The sequence below is a fragment of the Oncorhynchus mykiss genome, chromosome 24 (genome assembly GCF_013265735.2).
Source record: "Oncorhynchus mykiss isolate Arlee chromosome 24, USDA_OmykA_1.1, whole genome shotgun sequence".
Taxonomy (NCBI): Eukaryota; Metazoa; Chordata; class Actinopteri; order Salmoniformes; family Salmonidae; genus Oncorhynchus; species Oncorhynchus mykiss.
The window spans coordinates 25927103-25944719 of NC_048588.1; the positions used below are offsets into that span (position 1 = coordinate 25927103).

Below are 17617 nucleotides of genomic sequence, written 5' to 3' on the forward strand. Positions count from 1 at the left end.
CAGCAGCCAGGGTCCTGTCATTCCACCCAGCACCAGCAGCCAGGGCCCTGTCATTCCACCCAGCACCAGCAGCCAGGGTCCTGTCATTCCACCCAGCACCAGCAGCCAGGGTCCTGTCATTCCACCCAGCACCAGCAGCCAGGGTCCTGTCATTCCACCCAGCACCAGCAGCCAGGGTCCTGTCATTCCACCCAGCACCAGCAGCCAGGGCCCTGTCATTCCACCCAGCACCAGCAGCCAGGGTCCTGTCATTCCACCCAGCACCAGCAGCCAGGGTCCTGTCATTCCACCCAGCACCAGCAGCCAGGGTCCTGTCATTCCACCCAGCACCAGCAGCCAGGGTCCTGTCATTCCACCCAGCACCAGCAGCCAGGGTCCTGTCATTCCACCCAGCACCAGCAGCCAGGGTCCTGTCATTCCACCCAGCACCAGCAGCCAGGGCCCTGTCATTCCACCCAGCACCAGCAGCCAGGGTCCTGTCATTCCACCCAGCACCAGCAGCCAGGGTCCTGTCATTCCACCCAGCACCAGCAGCCAGGGTCCTGTCATTCCACCCAGCACCAGCAGCCAGGGTCCTGTCATTCCACCCAGCACCAGCAGCCAGGGCCCTGTCATTCCACCCAGCACCAGCAGCCAGGGCCCTGTCATTCCACCCAGCACCAGCAGCCAGGGTCCTGTCATTCCACCCAGCACCAGCAGCCAGGGTCCTGTCATTCCACCCAGCACCAGCAGCTAGGGTCCTGTCATTCCACCCAGCACCAGCAGCCAAGGTCCTGTCATTCCACCCAGCACCAGCAGCCAGGGCCCTGTCATTCCACCCAGCACCAGCAGCCAGGGTCCTGTCATTCCACCCAGCACCAGCAGCCAGGGTCCTGTCATTCCACCCAGCACCAGCAGCCAGGGCCCTGTCATTCCACCCAGCACCAGCAGCCAGGGTCCTGTCATTCCACCCAGCACCAGCAGCCAGGGTCCTGTCATTCCACCCAGCACCAGCAGCCAGGGTCCTGTCATTCCACCCAGCACCAGCAGCCAGGGCCCTGTCATTCCACCCAGCACCAGCAGCCAGGGTCCTGTCATTCCACCCAGCACCAGCAGCCAGGGCCCTGTCATTCCACCCAGCACCAGCAGCCAGGGTCCTGAACTCCAACGCGAAGTCCTGCGCACTCCTCGTCTCCTGTCTGAGGTGGAACAGTCGCTCACCCGCCGCTTTGCCCTCTGGTGGGTGGTCGAACACAGCTCGAAAACGGCGGGTGAACTCCAGGTAGTTGTCCCGAGCCGAGTCTGGGCTGTTCCAGACAGCGTTGGCCCAGTCCAGGGCCCTACCCGTTAAACAGGAGACGAGGAGGCTCACACTCTCCTCACCCGAGGGAGCCGGACGCACGGTAGCCAGGTAGAGCTCGAGTTGGAGCAAAAATCCCTGGCACCCAGCCGCCGCTCCATCGTACTCCCTCGGGGGGGAGAGACGCAATGTGCTGGACGACGTATGCGGAGTAGGTGGCGTTGTCTGTGGGGGAGCTGGGGTAGACGTCGGTAGACCACTCCTCTCCCATCGCTCCATCCTCTCCATCATCTGGTCCATCGCTGTACCGATCCGACAGCTGTATGGTGAAGGACGCGCTCCTCCATAGTTGGGAGAGGGGTGGTCGCTGCTCCTGCTGACTCCATTTAGTGGGTGCGGGCTTCTGTTACAACTTCTAACAGTGGTGAGTGGAGGAGTCAAGCGCAGAGAGCAGGTAATTCAGTTTGTGGATATTTTATTCCATAGACTGTGGAGCCACGACATGCAAAACACCAGGGCGCATGAAACAACCCGTCCCAAAATACAACAGACTAAAACTGTCCGGAAAAATATTGATTACACTCATACACCAGATAACAGGAAAACAAGCCCGCACAAATACCCAGCGGGCCTAGTGCCCTTAAATAGCCTACAAACAAACACTAACTCAAAACAGGTGTACCCAATTACCCAATAAACAGAAACAAACGGAAAGGGAATCGATGGCAGCTAATAGGCCGGCGACGACGACCGCCGAGCGCCGCCCGAACAGGAAGAGGCACCATCTGGAATTACCATAATTGCTTACACCTATCCATTTGATTGATCAGGTTTAATGTATAGCTGGATACCTCAATATGACAGATATATAACTATATCAGTGGAGGCTGCTGAGGGAAGGACGACTCATAATAATGGCTTGAATGGAGTCAATGGAATGGTATCAACCACATAAAAACCACTTGTTTGATACCATTCCATTTACGCCATTCCAGACATTATTATGAGCCATCCTCCCCTCAGCAGCCTCCTCTGAACTATATGTATAGCTAGCAACATGTAGATGACCAACTAGCTAGATGGAAAATGGTTGTTGAAAACTGGTTGTACATAGCTAAATCCATCCAGTTATTTAATAGAAGTTGCTTAACTGCTTAACATTACCCTGAATTGTTAATTTCTCTGAATCTCTTGTTGCGATCAGTGGTGCCTTCATAGTACTTCTCTTGGTTGGAAACATAAAATAAAATCTCCTCGAGGGAGGCCGTTGAAGTGCAAGCTACATACAGTTACAGTAGCTAGCTAGCTAATGTTAGCTATATAAAACTGTCTCAAATCAAATCAAATCAAATTTTATTTGTCACATTCACATGGTTAGCAGATGTTAATGCGAGTGTAGCGAAATGCTTGTGCTTCTAGTTCCGACAATGCAGTAATAACCAACAAGTAATCTAGCTAACAATTCCAAAACTACTTCCTTATAGACACAAGTGTAAAGGGATAAAGAATATGTACATAAAGATATATGAATGAGTGTAGCTGGCTAGCTGAGTAGGCAGGCTGAGGTAAATACAAATATATGGTAAAGAAAGTGTTTTCTCTTTCCAGTCTTTTCGGTCCTCTGAAGCAGCAGGTAGTCACCGTCAAAAATGTTTGTTTGTCAATTAGGGTGTGCAGGGTGAATACGTGGTCTGTCGCACGGTAATTTGGTAAAAAGCCCATTTGACATTTGCTCAGTAAGGACACTCACTGTGAAATAGATAGAACTCCTAACACATCTCTCTCTCTCTCTCTCTCTCTCTCTCTGTCATGTCTCCCTGCTTGAGTGCTCCAGTGAAGTGAGCATGTCAGCTGTCAGAGAGTGTTGAGCTCTGAGCCAGTCAGCCAGGTCTGAGTCCTGTCCTGCTGCTCTGAGGCCATGTCAGTGGAGGAGGTGACAGCTCAAGCTTCTCCCTAACCAAGCGCAACCCTCACATCCTGACGTAGTCCCACAGCTCTCCTTCCTCTCTCTATGAGTCAGCCGGTCTAAGAAATGTCTCTTTCTGAATATACAGTGGGGCAAAAAAGTATTTAGTCAGCCACCAATTGTGCATGTTCTCCCACTTAAAAAGATGAGAGAAGCCTGTAATTGTCATCATAGGTACACTTCAACTATGACAGACAAAATGAGAAAAAAAATAATGGTGGAAAATAAGTATTTGGTCACCTACAAACAAGCAAGATTTCTGGCTCACAGACCTGTAACTTCTTCTTTAAGAGGCTCCTCTGTCCTCCACTCGTTACCTGTATTAATGGCACTTGTTTGAACTTGTTATCTGTATAAAAGACATCTGTCCACAACCTCAAACAGTCACACTCCAAACTCCACTATGGCCAAGACCAAAGAGCTGTCAAAGGACACCAGAAACAAAATTGTAGACCTGCACCAGGCTGGGAAGTTTGAAGAAATCAACTGTGGGAGCAATTATTAGGAAATGGAAGACATACAAGACCACTGATAATCTCCCTCGATCTGGGGCTCCACGCAAGATCTCACCCCGTGGGGTCAAAATGATCACAAGAACGGTGATCCACGGTGATCCATCAGCAAGGGCATTGAAGATGAAACGTGGCTGGGTCTTTCAGCATGGCAATGATCCCAAACACACCGCCCGGGCAACGAAGGAGTGGCTTCGTAAGAAGCATTTCAAGGTCCTGGAGTGGCCTAGCCAGTCTCCCGATCTCAACCCCATAGAAAATCTTTGGAGGGAGTTGAAAGTCTGTGTTGCCCAGCAACAGCCCCAAAACATCACTGCTCTAGAGGAGATCTGCATGGAGGAATGGACCAAAATACCAGCAACAGTGTGTGAAAACCTTGTGAAGACTTACAGAAAACGTTTGACCTCTGTCATTGCCAACAAAGGGTATATAACAAAGTATTGAGATAAACTTTTGTTATTGACCAAATACTTATTTTCCACCATAATTTGCAAATAAATTCATTAAAAATCTTACAATGTGATTTGTGACCTATGATGAAAATTACAGGCCTCTTTCATCTTTTTAAGTGGGAGAACTTGCACAATTGGTGGCTGACTAAATACTTTTTTGCCCCACTGTACCTATAACTATACGTCTCTAAAAGATGTCCTACTCAGCCTACTCTCCATATATATCATCTATAATCAAAGCAATTTGGGGGTTGAAAGATGGATGAGTATTTGAACTAAGCTCTGAGGGATTTCAGGGAGCTGAATGCTGTCCTTATTATCATAGCATTTCTTCATCAAGATACTGTAAATGTGACAGATTCAGATTCGTTATAGTTTTTTTCCAGAGGCTTAAATCCCTTATGTCACAGTAGAAATAGAAATAACCCAGCAGCACCAGTGTCCATACGAATAACTTCATTAATGCTGGAACAACAACATGGACACATCTATCAGACTAAGCCAGCTACACTAAAAGCAGCATTCATCTCCCCCACTACTGAGAAGCACCCGTAATAGCAATTTATAGCCCTGTCATTTAATCTCATTACAACTCATTTGTTTACCAGCAGAACATGTAAAACTAAGTAACAAGGCACCATAAAACAAATTGCATCTTTGCACCGCATGCCAGAGTTTACAAATGATAGTCATCAAGCAACAACAAAAACATAAATTGCAACGCATCCATCCCTTTTATATTTGAGACAAAACAGTACATTAAGAGTGCAGGCCAGGCAGGCAGTGCTGAAACAGAGTCTGAGAAGGAGAAGAGTCTAAATGGCAAAAGTAGAGCATGGACTGAGGCTGCATTTTTCAAGCATCCAATCCCTTAGCTTCATCCAAGTGACTGCTCTGTGGTCAAGTGACTGTGGAAAGCAGACTTTAAAGTTCAGTTCCCCCTTCGCCCTCAGCACCAACAGACAGACAGACAGACAGATCGCTCTCGGTTCATTTTATGATGAAAGGCCAACTCTAGCGGGGCTGTTTCAGTTCACCCCTGCAGGAAATGAAAGAGGGCAAAAATCCCTCCCTCCCTCTCATTCCTGACACGTGAATGTACTCTGACTGCAAGAAAACAAAGAAAGGGGAAAGGGCAGGGAGAAATAGCTGATGGATGCTAACAAACATGGAGGAGGGAGGAGGATGGGGGGGGGGCAGACCAACTCCTGACATTTCACAGAGAAAGGAGGTCAATGTTGAACTGAGTCAGCCCTGGATTCATTCATTACTAATATGCATTGCTGCATTCAGTTTAGTCCCTGAGGATAAGCTGATTTGTACACCCGGACCGGATGACAAACACATTATCTTGGACATTACTGCACCGCAAGCTGATGAACATATCAGTCACTGGCAGACAGTCAGTGTACAGACTAGAGTCAGACGCATTGTCCTCGACTTGCTTATAGAGGGTAATATAAAGGCAAGGAAAGGACGCAGGGATTTCATACTATAAGCCTTTGTATCTTATGTCCGTGTTATATATGCAGCCTTCATGCATGGATGGTAACCTGTAATGTATAGAAGGTGTTAATCCTGACCCAGGGTGAAGTGTAGCCTACTTTACAGGGGACTCCTAACATTAGTCATCTATATCCCCTGGGCACAGTTTTAAAAATATGTATCTATCTGGATTTCACCTATTGGATAGGATTGAATGCATAGAAAAATAATGAATAGAACGGACGAATCATTGACTTGAATGGGGAACCCGTTGTATTCTTTCTATTTCTATGCATTTAATCCTATCCGACAGGCGAAATCCAGATAACTTTTGAAAAATTGGGAACAGACTTGATTTAATTAGAACCTTAGAGTTCTGGAGAGCTCATCCCTGCCTAGGGTGCGTCAGGATCGATGCTAGTTCTCTGTCCCTGAGATGGTTACAGGGTGTGTCATCTGCATCAAGGGCAAAGCAGTGGCCTACATTAGCATCTGTTTAATTGGTATTAAGTAGGTTGTATACCTCTGTCAAGTCTGTGGTCGGCGCCAGGCAGCGTCAGCTGTAATTACATTACTTGTAGTTTGCATGGTGTTGTGCACATTGCCACACTGGGTAATAAATTAGCTTTCGTGTTGATAGGAGACTGACTGTACAGGAGTGAAATGTAAGTGTGAATATGAGAGCTTCTCCAAAGGCTCAAGATAGCATGAAGCTCATACACCCATGGGAGTGTGTGTGGGAGTATGCACTGCAGTGAAGAACTGTGACGGAGGAGATGTTTTACCTTCAGTTCTATACAGAGACCATTTCCATGTTTCTGTTTCTCATTAGGAACAGCAATCAGTGTGTTCATTACGACGCAACCACACAGGGATGGACTATTTCAATCTAGCAGGGGAGACCGACAATGAAGTCCTGCACTGCCTTCTGCTAATTTTGTGCTGTGACTATCCATTACTAATGGCACTAAAAAACCTGTTCCTTCTCCAACCACTATATTCTCCATCAACAGTAAAGCCAAGCAGCCCACTGGAGAATTCAGTTAAACAATCATCTGGTGTGTGTGTGAGTGTGAGTGTGAGTGTGCGTGTGCGTGAGTGTGTGTGTGTGTGTGTGTGTGTTTAACAATTCTCGCGGGGCCCGGAAGTCCCCACAAGAATAGTAAACCAACAAAGATTTGACTAACCTGGGACATTTTGTTGGTCCCCACAAGGTCAAATGCTATTTCTAGGGGGTTTAGGGTTAAGGTTAGAATTAGTGTTTGGGTTAGAATTAGGGTTAGGGTTAGATGTTAGGGAAAATAACATTTTGAATGGGACTGAATTGTATGTCCCCACAAGGTTAACTGTGCAAGAATGTGTGTGTAGAGAGAAAAATAGGTCATATGTTCTAACCAGCCTTATAACAGGTCAGTAAGGCTGCATTTACATCGGCATCCCAATTCTGATGTTTTTCCCACTATTTGGTATTTTGACCAATCACATCCAATCTTTTCACATCAGCTCTTTTTTCAGCGCTGATCTGATTGGCCAAAAGACCAATTAGTGAAATAAATATCAGAATTGGGCTGAACACAGTTTAATTGACTGACACTACAAACTGACTATGTAGCATTTGGTCTATTCCTCCACAGCTGCACCCCTTTCTATCCTCCCTTCCACTCTGTTTGTAATTTCAGGTCAATACTGATCCCATTGATCCATCCATCCAGGTCATAACACTGATGCAGCTGTTGGAGTCTGATATTTCAAATTCAAGCCACAGATATTCCCCTGCCATCTGACACTTTGTCTACATAAAAAAGACCAATAGCCAACCTCTATCTCACAGACACTAATAGGTGCCTGTAAGACCAGGGGCACCTGTCTAGAATGACAGTATTTAAACAAATTCATTACAAGAATGTTCCATGATGGAGCCTAATTGATATATCGCAATGAATGTGATGATAGAAAGTAAATGTAAAGACATATATTTTATATTATTTTTTACAAATAATTTAAATACAATCGAATGAAGGTTTATGTGAGGTAGACCATGTGTAAAACGTGCACAGTGCACATTGAAACCCCAGTGAGCTGTTTGGAGCATCCTTGAAGAGCATGCGCGCTGTATTCCTGTCTCTATCCGGTTAAACAGCTGGGTCTCTGCACGGAGAGAGACAAACGTGATTCTGCTCTGCTGTGTGTGTGACAGAGGCGACATGTCGAGGATAAAAAATATTGGGATTATTGCTTTTCTAATGCCTTCGCTTTAGAAGGCATTACATAAGAAAATAAAAAGGATGAGATGAGGCCTACGAAGACGAGACATCCACATCGCCACATGAAATGATGAGCGCCAATTCGAATCAAACACGCAAGGACTGGGGATTGCCATTTATGAAGGAGGTGCAGAATTTCATTAACATATGGAGCTTTTGTTAACGATTTGTTTTTCGTTGGTCTGTTTTAGCCCAGAATACCATCGAAAAACTGCCGTTATGGTAAGACCTGCAGTATGTTTGTAATTGTAGAGCCGTATATATTTAGAAATTGTTCGTATGATGATTGCTGATTTTTTAAACTGTTCAGTTGTCATTTGTGCATGGACTATCCCGTGGACGTGTATAGGCCACTGAACAGGTTGAAAACAACCTCAAATGTGACATTGGTGATTAAAAAGGGTTGTTGTAGGTTATAGTAAATTGAAGTGATGCATAAATGATGCATTGAGGCCATGCGAAAAACTACATGATGCAAACAAGTGGAATACTTGGAGAAGATACGAGATTATTTTTGATCAGTTGAAATCTAACCTATGATTTATTGGCAAATCTTTCCTCATATAAAGGATCCCACTTTTTCCCAACGTATAAAGGCGTTATAGAGCATGTATAGTCCTAATACAAAAACATCTTAAATATGATACATCATCGAAGTATCAATCAATCAAATGTATTTACAAAGCCATTTTTACATCAGTTGATGTCACAAAGTGCTGTACAGAAACCCAGCCTAAAACCCCAAACAGCAAGCAATGCAGATGTAGAAGCACGTGTCAAGTAGGTGTCCTTATTGGTCCTACATTGATGCCCAGACAAAGCAGGTGCAGTACACAGGCCTCAGTGGTGAATTTCTCACTCTGTTTTCTTCCCACACATCCTTTCAGTCAGAGAGCCCAAGATAAAGACCCCCTCTCTCTCTTGCACACACACACACACACACACACACGCACACACACACACACTCCTTTCCCTCCAATCTAGTATTGAATGGGGTATTCAGTGGGCTGTTTGCATTAGATCACAAGCCACTGTCAGCCTCCTGGGCTCTGGCATTTGGGTCCAGCAGTGGTAGAAGAAGGGGGAATTGTGGAAGGTTGCAAGGGGGAATGGTTGGAGGCTTGTTGTCTGGGTTAGGAAAATGGAGGTGAAAATGAAAGATATGATGCCAGTGTGCCACCAGTCACATTTTATTTACAACCCTTTTTCTCCCCAATTTCATGATATCCATTTACAATCTTGTCTCATCACTGCAAGTCCCCAATGTGCTCAGGAGAGGCGAAAGTCGAGTCATGCGTCCTCCGAAACACAACTCGCCAAACCACGCTCCTTAACACCTGCCTGCTTAACCCGGAAGCCAGCCACACCACTGTGTCGGAGGAAACAACGTTCAACTGACAACCGAAGTCAGCCTGCAGGCCCCCCCCAGCCAAACCCTCCCCTAACCCGGACAACGCTGTGCCAATTATGCGCTGCCCTATGGGACTCCCAGTCACGGCCAGTTGTGACAAAGCCTGGGATTGAACCCGGGTTTGTAGTGACACTTCAAGCATTGCAATGCAGTGGCTTAGACCACTGTGCCACTCAGGAGGCCCCATGCCATACATTTTTAGCTACAGAGAGATGAAGAAAAATATTACAACAAAACATTCTGTAACTGCAGTTAAAAACTTTCTGCAAATCACTGGCTAAACACACTGTAGGCATAACCAGATGTTCTTCAATAAATACAGTCTTGCAGCAGCAGAGCTTGGTGCAGCTCCTCAAGCTTTACACACGCATCCATTTTATTTCAGTAGTCAATAAAATACTGTCCAGGATCTGGCTTTTGTGATCATTTTAGCAGCCATTTATTGAGCGGTTTTTAGTGACTGTGGCTTGTTTATGGCTTGGCCAATGAAAATGCAACACAAAGTGTAAATAACCCAAGACAGGTCCATTCCCTAACAAAATATTAATGCAGCGCTCCACATATATATATATATCCCTTGCTGGCTGGCTCTTAAAGTATTGGTAAGTGCCGGCCCTGGACCACTCTCAGGAGTGGCTGAGTGTATTCCACACAGGTCACGCATGGAGAGGCTGTCCTTGGCTTAGCATACTCTCAGCTCACACCCTAAAATCTGGGTCAGAATTTACAGAAATGTATACATATAAATAACTCCTGTTCTTGGTCTCATACTCCTGCTTTGTAAAAAATAAAATAAAATACACATTCGGTCACAAAAAATATGTGCAGAAATGCCACAGTAAGGTTTTTTTAATTGGAAAAACAAATGATTAAAACTGGCAAAATGTGCAAGATAGTCTAAGATGTGAAGGTAGGCTAAAGCATATGAAAGGGAGCTTACTCTAGAGCTTAACTATGTTTATGATCATCAACTTGTCTGTACTGCACCTGAAGACAGTCCTTGGGTTCCAGGAAGTAAGGAGCAACAGAAATAATGAAAATGAAAAGAAAAACAAAGGACAACAACTAAAGAAGTACCTTGGTGCTTGCCTGGTAGTTGTTCTGAGGCAAAACTCACAAACACAGAAAACGTGTAAGAGGGAGCTCTGCCTGGCATATCAGGATATGAATTTGGATGAATATTCAAGAGATTTATCTGGCTCTGCAAGAGATTTGTCTTGTCCTGAAACTTAAGAGATTTGGCAGGTTTTTGGACAGATAAATGTATCTGTTTGTACAGGCTCTCTTAGTCACGGCAGTGCTTTATTGCCAGCCTTCCCATAATTCTTGAAGCTGGTCTCTAATGTTTATTCTCCATTTAAAAGTAGCCTGTTTTGCATGTGATTAATGCCTTTAATCATCTGATATCTGTACTAGCATAACCCAAAATTGTTAATGCCATACACACAGTCCTGGTTAAACTGTGTGTTGTTTGAGCAATGATCTACATTCATTAGTGAAAAGCTCAGCTTCATAACTGTAGGGGTCCAATTTTTTATATATCTTCAAAAGGGAAGAGGCTACCCACAACTCAGTAGGTGATGAGAAAAACTGGTATTACCTCTGTCTTGTACTGCCCAGTTGAGATTGACAAGTGCCATCTGCTTTCTGCAAAAACAAGTATGTTATTGCTGAAAAGGAGGGGGTTAAAAGGCTGACTGAGCAAGATCTGTTGACCTCACTGTTGGTTCCTGTCAGAAACTGACAAATTAGATGATGACACAATGAATCGCTCATTGTGGTTAAAGACTGTAATATAATCACTAGCTAACGATACTGAAGCTGTCATTTTTGTGAAGGAAAACTTGCATCTGATAGTTATTCTATAAACTCTTTCTCTAAGCTTATTTTCATTCCACTCTGGTCTCGCTTTGTGTTGGCAAGAAAGAATGCCATCGCATCTCAAGCCTTTGTTTAGAACTGGGCCATGTTCCAAACCTGAGTCTGAGATGGTCAGAGGTTACTCTGACAAGAGCAGGATCTAGTTTTGAGACCATTCAGGCAATTGGTTTTGTGTCATGCATGCCAACTACGTATTGTAGACATAGAACTTATAGTTTGCCATCTTGTAGAGGAGGAAATGGTGACTGACTTAGGCTCACCTCCTCTCCTTTATAATAGAGACGTATACAACCATAATCACTCTGCCTCAATAATACAATATTTCTCCTGTGTCTCCTTTCTGTAGTTTCATCTCTGGGGATAAGACGAGAAAGCTGAGCCTTGACCTTATTCAGACTGCCTTCCATTGGCTCTGGAGGAGGTGGGCTGAATCATCCTGACTTGAGAGGTTCTGTCTTACATCAACAAGCTATGGAGTGGAACCTCTTGCTCAAGCGGCTCAAGGTCGAGGTACATCTAAGGACATTTGACCAGTAGGGTCTACCAACTCCTGATTCCTGTTCCTCTCGTTCTGAGAATTATTGTAGATCACAATAATTGTTTTGCTGAGATGAGTAGACAAGGGGGTATGATACTGGGATAGAATGCTTTACACCAGAGCTCTGTATATGTTTGGAGCCAGCGGCAGGCTGAGATAAAGAGGGGATCGATGGCCAAGCCCCTCTACAGACTGCAGCGTTTCCTCCGAAGGGCTCAGCTGTTCCTGCTTTTCCTGGGTGTGGCCTACATCATGGCTGGGAGCGTCCTGCTGCTCCAACGGGCCAGCCTGGTGGTGACCCAGCGAGGGGCCACCAGCCCTCCACTGCCCTCCCTGCCCTCCATACCCTCACCACCCCGGGCCGTGGAGCTGGGGATGCCACCCGTGAGGGTAGGAGGCTACGGGGGCAGGAGCTCACGGATCATGGCCAGGGGGCAGGGGTACCAGCCTGGGAGCCTGTTGGACAACAGGACTGGAGCACGCTGGCTCATGTCGAGGAATCTGGAGATCCGACACCTGCGGCGGCGCTGGTTCCACAGCCTGATGACGGAGAAGGATATGTCACAGGTGGAGAGGAGCACCCCCAGGAGGAATGTGCCTCACAAAGGTACCTACCGAAATATCCCAGAAATTAGGAAAATTATTCTTTGCCATTTAGAGTGGAAGTTCTGAAGGGGTTTTCTATTCTATAAATTAGCTATGTGGCAACTCCTCAAGTTTTGGAGATGCTACCTGAGAAAGTGGTTGACAAAATGAAGTAACACAATGACAGACTACTTAACCTGTAACTAATGCTTTGCTGATTTATGTATGTTTGTTTGTTTGGTCTCATGTCAAGGTTCTTACATAGGCTGCTTTCTGGATAATTCCAAGGAGCGGGCTTTAAGGGGGTCTGTATTTACTGATTTCCGCAAAATGACCAGCACCATGTGCCAGGATACCTGCTCAGCGAGGTAAATATATCTCCATCCTGCTTCAACACACTATTATCAGATCTTTCATAACATAGGAAATATTTCACATCTCAGGAGGAGCATATCATCAACATTATATAACCCCCATTCACATCCTATAATCTCTGCAGATTAAACTGCACAGAATCTGTGTATCTGGAATGCACTCACAGGTAGGCAGACTATAGAATTAGCATAGCATATGCATATGCTCACCCCGAGGAGCTCCATGATACTTGACTTGTATTAACTAGCAATAGAAGAGGGTTTGGGGGAAAGAGTGTAAGCACAGACCTACAGTTGCGGGAGCAGAGCTCTAGCTGGCTTGTCCCAGGCTGAGAATTTGAAGCTTCCGAATTAAGGACGTGTGAGCAGAGGAGGTGAGGAGTTTTGTGGTCTCAGGGTAGATGTTGGGGGGGTTGAGGAGGGGGGGGGGGGGGTGATCTGAAGTGAGGGACTAGGGAGCGAGAGGCAGGCATACTGCTTCAGTCTCTTGTCAGTATTAATTGTGCAGCAGAGCAAAGGGAGCGAGACATATGGTACTCCCCTAATTAACCCCTAGGGTTGAAGAGCATGCTGCATTTGCGTTGCTGTTGAATTCATTATTAACATACTGTATGTTCTCATGTTATACGCCTGGTTCAGCATAGTTATAGAAAAAACATGACTCTTAAAAAGAAGACTCTTTAGGCAATCAATATATTAAATACGTTTCTTATGAATAACCAGATTGTTTAGAGATTACGGATGTGTTGTGAATACTTTGAATTGATGTAAACTGTTACCAGAGGTTCATATCTATCTGAATGTCATTTATTACAGTGGCTACCAGTTTGCTGGTCTGGAGTATGGGTCGGAGTGTTACTGTGGCAACCACATCACCAGCCTACGTGTGAGAGACAAGGAATGTAACTTGGACTGTAAAGGGGAGAAAGGCTCGCTCTGTGGCGGTGTTGGGCGCCTGTCAGTATTCACGGTGGAGGATATGCTTCCAGGCCAGAGGAGATGTGAGTATGAGGGACCTGGTCCAATCTTGAGAGCTGGGGAACAGCAGGAGATTGGGTGAAGTTGATATCGCATCACATTCACTTGAGACTTGCAGCTGTGCAAACTACATCTCCTGTGTTTGCAGACAGGAACGTGCGATACCGCGGCTGCTTCAGGGAGCCTGAGAACAGCTCCTCTACATCTCTGGTCCATGTGCTCCAGCTCAACCTCACCTCCCAGTCCTGCATAGAGGCCTGCATGAACAAGGTTGGACCCCTAGGGGACCATTGCCAGGATTTTGCAGAATGACGTTGCTTATAAATACATTGTGAAGCATTTACTATGTGCCTATGAAGACTTTTTGAATGCCCTATATACCCATTATACGTTTTAGTTTGTTTAAAGTGTTATCCAATTTGCCTGGCCTAGGAGTTTCCACTGGCTATGCTGAGGAGTCCGGACTGTTTCTGTGGTTACGCTACTCCTGACTTCACTCTCCATGAGCCGGCTGAGGAGGAGCACTGTTCACAGAGCAACACCACTGAAGCTTCCTTACCATCAACCCTCCAGCACTTCTACCAGGTCTACCAGACACCTGTCCAAGGTAACACGGTCAGACAACCACAAAAGCATTCTTCCTTCAAATCCAGGACTGCCAACCTTGTGAAATAATTTTAAGCACCACTTTGGCTTGACACCAAACTCCACTTTGCACCACGGAAATTCAAATATATCACTCAAATTGTGTTGGACTTTGTCTTCTGCAATTCGGTATGCTTCTGAGCAGGCTATTTACAAATCCCATCCTAACTTAAAATGTTACATTCCTTTCTCCTAGACTCCAGATGCACAGAGAAGAATTTCCTACCAGAGAAGTCCAGTTCATTGGTAGCGCTTTCCAGCTTCCCAGGAGCAGGCAACACCTGGGTCAGACACCTCATAGAGTTGGCCACAGGATACTACACAGGCAGCTACTACTTCGATGGGACCCTTTACAACAGAGGTCAGCTCCTATACTGTACAGCCACTGTATGTTTACACTGGATAGGAAAGAGGGCACCCACACATTAGGAAACCATTTTTGTCCTTGGCCATCTGTTGTGCAGATCCAGCTTTTTGCCTCAGTCCATAATGAATTCAATATTTTTTTGTAAAAGTTATCATCCATACCCCTCTGTCTTGCTTGGTTTATATGGCCAAAGATAAAAGCAAAATATTTCCCATATGGTTTGTGCATCTGTGTCTTGGTGTTTTGTAGGCTTCAAAGGCGAGAAGGATTACTGGAAGAGTGGTCGGACCATTTGTGTGAAAACACATGAAAGTGGGAGGAGAGAGATAGAGATGTATGACTCTGTCATCCTGCTGATCAGGAGCCCGTACCGTTCCCTCATGGCTGAGTTCAACAGGAAGTGTGCAGGACATCTGGGATACGCCTCTGATCAGCACTGGAAGACCAAAGGTACAGAGCCAGCCTGGAATCTGGGTTTTATTGTGGCTTGCATTAATCATGTACAGTATAGTACACCAGCCAGTAGGAGTCCTTCTGGGACCGTGTTTTGTTTTTTATTGAAGGGGGGAGTGTCTGTGTGTCTGTCTGCATTGTGTGAGTTGATGTTCTTTCTGAAAAGCACTGCACAATAACATGCCCCCACCTCCACACTTCTCGTAGAGTGGCCTGAGTTTGTGAGCAGCTACGCCTCCTGGTGGGCATCCCACGTACTGGACTGGCTGCGGTTCGGCCAACGGGTCCTAGTGGTCCACTTCGAGGAACTCCAGACAGCGCTGGTGCCCCGACTACGATCCATCGCCTCCTTCCTCAACACCACAGTGACCGAGGACAGACTGCTGTGTGCCGAGAGCAACCAGGATGGACACTTTAAACGCTCCGGGGCCCGGCAGCCCACCTTCGACCCCTTCACACCCGACATGAGAGGACTGATAGACGGGCTGATCCGTGCTGTGGACCAGGCTCTCCGGGACAGCAACCACACAGGTCTTCCACTGGAGTATCTGCCCAGATGATGGACCGCTAAACTCTGATAACCCTGATCTCTACCTTGTCCACTACCCTGTCCCTCCTCAGTTTTCACTGCCTTAAAGCTGTGGTGGCACGGATGGATGGATACCCCCAATCCAACTCAAGAGAAAGCGTTTCAAATCAGGAACGTGCCCTGCAAAGGAAACATAGAGGCTATTCTCACAAAGCACTTTTTATGCTTTAGAAACGCTGGTTTATTAAAGCTCTGTTTTTCTGTTTTAGATGTGTTTTGGTTTTTGGGACATTGCCTTATTGGAGGTAAACTGATAAGTGTACCAAACAACGGAAACAGTTTCCTCTGTTTTAAATCAACTCAAAATAAACTGTAGGCTACATCCTGTGGTACAATCCACTTTTCAGTTTTGTTTTTGTGATCAAAATATAAAAACTCAATATATTGGATTACAACATAATAAATTGACATTTCAAATATACAATGCAGGCAACATCTTCAGAAAAGGGATACTGTTATATGAGTTAACATTGGAGTGGAAGTGGAACAAATCTGTCAGGTATTTTGAGTGCTACATCCCCAGAGAACAGTGGTGGGAAAAGTACCCGATTGTCATACTTGAGTAAAAGTACAGATACATTAAAGGGAATTGACTCAAGTGAAATTCACCCAGTAAAAAACTACTTGAGTAAAAGTCTAAAAGTATTTGGTTTAAAATATACTGAAGTATCCAAAATAATTTCAAATTCCTTATATTAAGCAACCCAGATGGCATGATGTTCTTGTTTTTTAAATGTACAGATGGCCAGGGAAAACACTTCAACAATCAGACATCATTTACAAACGAAGCATTTGTGTTTAGTGAGTCTGCCAGATAAGAGGCAGTAGGGATGACCAGGGATATTCTCTTGATAAGTGTGTGACGTAGACCATTTTCCTGTCCTGCAAAGCATTCAAAAAGATATCGAGTACTTTTGGGTGTCAGGGAAAATGTATGGAGGAAAAAGTACATTATTTTCTTCAGGAATGTAGTGGAGTAAAAGTTGCCCAAAATATAAATAGTAATGTACAGATACCCCCAAAAACTGCTTAAGTAGTACTTTAAAGTATTTTTACTTAGGTACTTTACACCACTGCCAGAGAGGAGATGGAGAGTGTGTAGGTCCATGACAGAATGATCTGTCCCAGGTCAAGAGCAGCACTGGACCAGGCCAGACAGACAGTCCCAGCCTGCAGCCCAGGGAAGAGGGGCAAGTCACTAGTCCTCTATACTAATCTGTATTGAGCTGATAAGAGCAGCAGCACTGGTTGTGTGGGCGATGCACTTTGGACCAAAGTGTCTGGATTTACAATTGTATAATATGGTACTCTCTCTTTCTCTCTCTCTGTCTCAGTCTCTATCCCTCCCTCCCTGTCTGCAGCATCGAATACACTCATGGAAAATATTTGTTAAATGTTTTTTGGAAAACAGCTTAGTGATATATCAAAACAGCTTAGTGATATATCAAAACAGCTTAGGGATATATCAAAACAGCTTAGGGATATATCAAAACAGCTTAGGGATATATCAAAACAGCTTAGGGATATATCAAAACAGCTTAGGGATATATCAAAACAGCTTAGGGATATATCAAAACAGTTTAGGGATATATCAAAACAGCTTAGTGATATATCAAAACAGCTTAGTGATATATCAAAATACCAAACTACATATTGCATTCCTATTAGGCCTTATTACACAAATACACATAAAGCATGTACATCCTGAAAATAAAAGGGTATATTTCAGCAGAGACCATGGGTATGCAATGTTGGAATTATGGGTAAAGGGATAGTTCCCTCAATATATACTATTCTCAATTTACTTTGGCTGCAGTCGATTCACCATCGCCATACCA

General features: G+C 45.1%; 1 protein-coding gene across 2 annotated transcripts; it reads left to right on the forward strand.

Annotated features, from left to right (window-relative positions):
• The first annotated feature begins 7788 nt into the window (after positions 1 to 7788).
• On the forward strand, positions 7789 to 16099 carry LOC110504075 (WSC domain-containing protein 1). 2 transcript variants are annotated; one of them, XM_021582894.2, is made up of 9 exons: positions 7789 to 8085; positions 11597 to 12395; positions 12627 to 12741; positions 13564 to 13748; positions 13874 to 13995; positions 14158 to 14332; positions 14567 to 14731; positions 14987 to 15187; positions 15398 to 16099. In XM_021582894.2, exons 2-9 carry the CDS (start codon positions 11960 to 11962, stop codon positions 15748 to 15750), a joined length of 1752 nt encoding a protein of 583 aa, XP_021438569.1. In that variant the 5' UTR covers positions 7789 to 8085; positions 11597 to 11959; the 3' UTR covers positions 15751 to 16099. The 2 variants fall into 2 exon arrangements, with proteins under 2 accessions (XP_021438569.1, XP_021438568.1); XM_021582893.2 differs by having other exon boundaries at positions 7804 to 8180.
• The last annotated feature ends 1518 nt before the right edge of the window (positions 16100 to 17617 follow it).